General features: G+C 45.1%; 1 protein-coding gene across 1 annotated transcript; it reads right to left on the reverse strand.

Moving 5' to 3' along the window:
* Nucleotides 1-2159: 2159 nt before the first annotated feature.
* LOC310856661 (delta-1-pyrroline-5-carboxylate dehydrogenase, mitochondrial-like) lies at nt 2160-3833 on the reverse strand (the record flags this gene model as incomplete). The annotated part of the gene is made up of 1 exon (XM_083762133.1): nt 2160-3833. One exon carries the CDS (start codon nt 3831-3833, stop codon nt 2160-2162), a length of 1674 nt encoding a protein of 557 aa, XP_083618259.1.
* Between the last annotated feature and the right edge of the window lie 881 nt (nt 3834-4714).

A 4714-nucleotide genomic window follows, 5' to 3' on the forward strand; every position in this document is an offset into this window, starting at 1 on the left:
GACAAGACACAAGACAAATGTTGTATGCATGTTGCAAAGGTGTGAGTGAGGCCTAGGTGTGAGTGAGGCCTTTGAGCTAGAGTCTTATAGATGAGAGGACACCCTAGGACAGTATTAAGATGTTGATATTACTTTTGTATTCATCTTATAAGGCCCCAGCTGTCCTTCAAGTGTTTTTTGACTGAGGGGGTCATATTTTGACGGCAGTAACTGCCTGTCATCAGTGGCGTGCACAGACGTTTAGGGGCTGGTGCTCAAGTGAAAAAAAGCGTGGAACCGGCCGGTTGCCTTAATAGTTTGGGGCATACATAATATATTAGAAACTTTTTCTTTAATGTTTTTTTTTGCAGCTTACGCCTTTATTTTATATATTTTTATAGAGGGACAGACAGTAGGCTGTGTGAGGTTAGGTTTACTGTTAGAGTTTAGGGTTACTTATATTTGGGCTATTTCTTTAAAACTATATATGTTTTGGTTATTTGAGTTTCCTCTATTTTTGTAGGAGCTAGCTCACTCAGGCATAAAGCCTCTTCTTCTAGGCTACATTTACATTTCAAGGTGTCTGTCATGTTGTCCTCCTCGTTTATTTCTGTAAGGCTTTAATTCTGACACGGGTTGCCATGCAAATCCACAGATATCCCCCAATCCAGGAGAAAATAAGGAGAAATGACAATTCAGGAACACCGCAGGAGATGGGGTCGAAATTCAGGAGTCTCCTTCCAGATTCAGGAGTGTTGACAGCCCTGCATCTGATGAGAGAGTAACTTACGACAGCTCCGTTCACTTTATGAGGCCAGTCCAATGGCGGCTCTTCTGCCATCTTTTCAGCAAGGTGGTAAGTAGGTGCAATTTCCCATTGACAGCCCATTCATCCAAACAGAAAAGTCCTATATGATTGTATTAAATAATGTTAAACTCACCATCAACATTGCAGCTGTACGAAAAGCTTGAATTATCACTCAGTTGTTCATGAGATGATGTAAAATGATAAGAGCACCCCTGACTTCACACAGGTGTGATTTTTTATTTACACCAATTGGATTTGACTGCATTTGACATTTTGGTAAACTATTGGTACTTTTAATTTAATTTCTTTCAGCCTACTGGTTTTAACCTGGCTTATTTCACTGCTGAACTACGGTATGCCAATACTACTGACCTACTGACTCATTAATTGCTCAAATTGGGATCCTTGTTGAAACACAATCTGCTGACATAGAAGAGGTTAGACTAGCTGCTAGCATTACTACTTGACAATTTAGGCATTTAGCAGACGCTCTTAGCCTCTTAATCCAGAGAGACGTACATTAAGCAAGAACAAAAAGCATGGGAATACATGACACCTGCTGTTGCTGATGCTGCCCAGAGCAATGGTTCAGTTGGTCATGATATCTTGGCCATCTGTCCATTTCCTTGCAGAGGATGGCCCCTTGGTTCAGACTTAGTGTTGGACCTTAGGAGTAATTTCCTTGCTTTCTAGTTTCTACTCACCTCACTCAGGAGCCATGGTCGGCTGGTCGCACGTGTGGATGGCATTTATTACAGCCTACGGAAACAGGATTTAATCTATCCAATATATTGCAGTCCACCCCCTTGGCTCATAGATACGTCATAGACCAGACATGTTCGATGTCCATGGGCCAATGCCATTCACAGCAAAAGGGCAGATTTTATGTCCCGCAGGTACCTTCCTAATATGCATTATTCATGACCCGCCACCAGAATAGTCATGTGAAATTCATACGTTGACACAGAGTGTGTGTGTGAATGCTTCTTTGAGTAGAACTTTTCACACCTGGTTACATTTAGCTACGCCAGTTGCATTTAAGACAATTTATTGGGCTGTAAACATAATAGCAATGCAGTGAATGCATGTGATAAAAAAGGCAGAAAAAAGGCTGAATTGTTTTTGTTTTATTCACAGCACCGATGAGTGACTTACATTTGGCACGAACAAAAGTCTATTGATATAGTATTGGTAGTATAAATATATATTTATTAAATACAATTGTTTGTAAAACTGTGACTTTGATGGTCAATAGGTACAGTATGACAGGAGATGCTGACTTTCATGGCTTATGATGAAGGTAAAGGTTTCAGGTTAGATAAGTGTCGAGGGGCAGGGTTGGGATGGGGTTATATAGTACTTTGTTAACTTCTCAGCCCATGTAGGGGTACTTCCATTCTGTGAGTGGGGCGTAAGTCTGCTTGACTATCTGTGGCGATGTCCACCTCAAAATGTAGTGGGGACCTCCCGGTTTGTCATTGGTTCCTGAAGCTCTGGCACCACCAAATGGCTGCTGAGCGACAACAGAGCCAGTGGATTTGTCATTCACATAGTAGTTCCCTGCAGCATTTCTTAAGATCTTGGCTGCCTCATTAATCACATTCTGGTCCTGAGAAAACACAGCCCCTGTCAAGGCGTATGGGGAGGTGTTGTCTATCAGACGAAGCACCTCTTTGTAGTTTTTCTCTGGGTAAACATAGACTGACAGAACAGGCCCAAAGATTTCCTCGCACATGATGGAGTCCTGTGGGTCTTTGGTTTCAACGATGGTGGGCTCCACAAAGTAGCCTTTTTTATCATCACAGTTTCCCCCAGCGATGATGGTCAAGTTAGGGGAGGACTTTGCCCGATCAAGCCACTTCTTCATACGTGCAAAAGACTTATCATCAATCACGGCTGAGAAAAAACTGCTGAAGTCATCCACAGGATCTCCCACTTTGATCTGTTTGTGGATGGCCAGGAGCTGCTGTTTGATTTGGGGCCACTTGCTGTCGGGTACATACATCCTGGAGCAGGCCGAGCACTTCTGGCCTCCATACTCAAATGCCGAACGTATAGTCCCAGTCACAACACTCTGAATGTCCGCAGATGAGTGAACAAAGTGGAAGTTCTTCCCGCCGCACTCTCCTGCCACACGAGGGAAGTTCTTATAGATGTCCAGGTTCTGAGCCACCTGTTTCCAAAGACGTTTGAATGTTGAGACGCTGCCAGTGAAGTTGATGCCTGCCAAGTCCTCTGAGGAGGTGACAGTGTCTCCAAACACAGGTCCGTCAGCTGGGACAAACTGGATGATGTTGGGGGGAAGGCCACACTCCCGCAGGACCTTGTAGACAGCATAGCTAGCTGACATGGCTGTGTCGCTGGGCTTCCACAGTACAACATTACCCATGAGAGCAGGGGTGCCAGCCAGATTTCCACCAATAGCTGTGAAATTAAAAGGAGCAACGGCAGCTACAAAACCCTCCAGTCCACGATACAGAGCAGTGTTCGTGACCCATGGAGGAGCAGCTAATGGCTGCTGGCCTTCCAGCTCGATGGCGTGTTTGGCGTTGAACCTGAAGAAGTCAATCAGCTCTGCAGCAGCGTCAATCTCTGCCTGTACCACTGTTTTACCCTGTCCAATCATGGTCTTGGCTATGATCTCGGATCTTCTAGGCCTGCTGCTGATGACATCAGCAGCCTTGAAGAGGATCTGGGCTCTGTCCCGGACTGGCGTCAGGTCCCACTCTCTCCGTGCTGCCACCGAGGCCAAGATGGCTTTGTTGAGCAATTCCTTGTCGGCATAGCAGAACTTGGCAACCTTATGTGAGTGATTGTAAGGACATAACTGGTATCTGATGTCTTTGGTCCACACATGTTCATCTCCAACAACACAGGGAATCTCCTCTGTTTTCCCTTTCAGGTCATCCAAGGCCTTCAGGAGTTCTGTTCTTTCTGGACTGCTATCCTTGAATCCCAGGATTGGTTCATTCTTTACCTCAACTGCAGGGGAAAATTTCTTTAATCCTCTTCTCCAAGACCAGAGGAGCGGCCTCACTTGCAGCATGCTTTCACCGGAGAGAAGTTCAGGTCAATGGGTAGTAATTAACACAAGAAATGTTGGTTAACCACCTATGATCCTGCATAGGTGGTGGTAATGTGTGACATCACTTACTGTATGCCACAGGTGTCAATATTTGGGAATTCTGCTGTAGTGTAGGTGTGATGGCACTTTTGATGTAAGCGTCCTTTTGTGAAGTCATTATGATGTACATGACCATATTTGGACACCGCATTGATGGGGGAAGCAGGCGAAACATTTAACATGCATTCATTTGCATGATCATTTTCCAACCAGCGTCTACTCTATGCACACATAAGCACATAAACATACTGTAAAGGTCCACACACACCGATTTTCGGATTTCTAGCGGCGTTTCTCCATCGGGTTTTCCGAAAACGTGCCCAGTGTGCAACCACCTTAACTGTACTCACAAAATAACTGTATTCTTCACTGATCTGTAGCTACCTCCAGAGGGCAGACTAATGTCATGCATTGCAGTTTTGTACAATGAAAGTAAAAATTACACTTAGAAAGCAATAGTGTGTGTGTGTGTGAGAGAGAGAGAGAGAGAAAGCAGAACTGTGTGTGTGTGTGTGTGTGTGTGTGTGTGTGTGTGTGTGTGTGTGTGTGTGTGTGTGTGTGTGTGTGTGTGTGTGTGTGTGTGTGTGTGTGTGTGTGTGTGTGTGTGTGTGTGTGTGTGTGTGTGTGTGTGTGTGTGAGAGAGAGAGAGAGAACTGTGTGTGTGAGCTATGCTCACAGGGTGTAGTGATGCGTCTAGTGCAGCATGCTAGAGAGACGTTGCATGTAGAGATGCATGTGACCCCCCTCCCTTAGTTCCTGCCGCTGACCTACCCATTCTGGGTGAGGGAAGCTTCCGAGCTTCC

The sequence above is a fragment of the Protomyctophum parallelum genome (assembly GCF_964188405.1).
Source record: "Protomyctophum parallelum genome assembly, chromosome: 3".
NCBI lineage: Eukaryota > Metazoa > Chordata > Actinopteri > Myctophiformes > Myctophidae > Protomyctophum > Protomyctophum parallelum.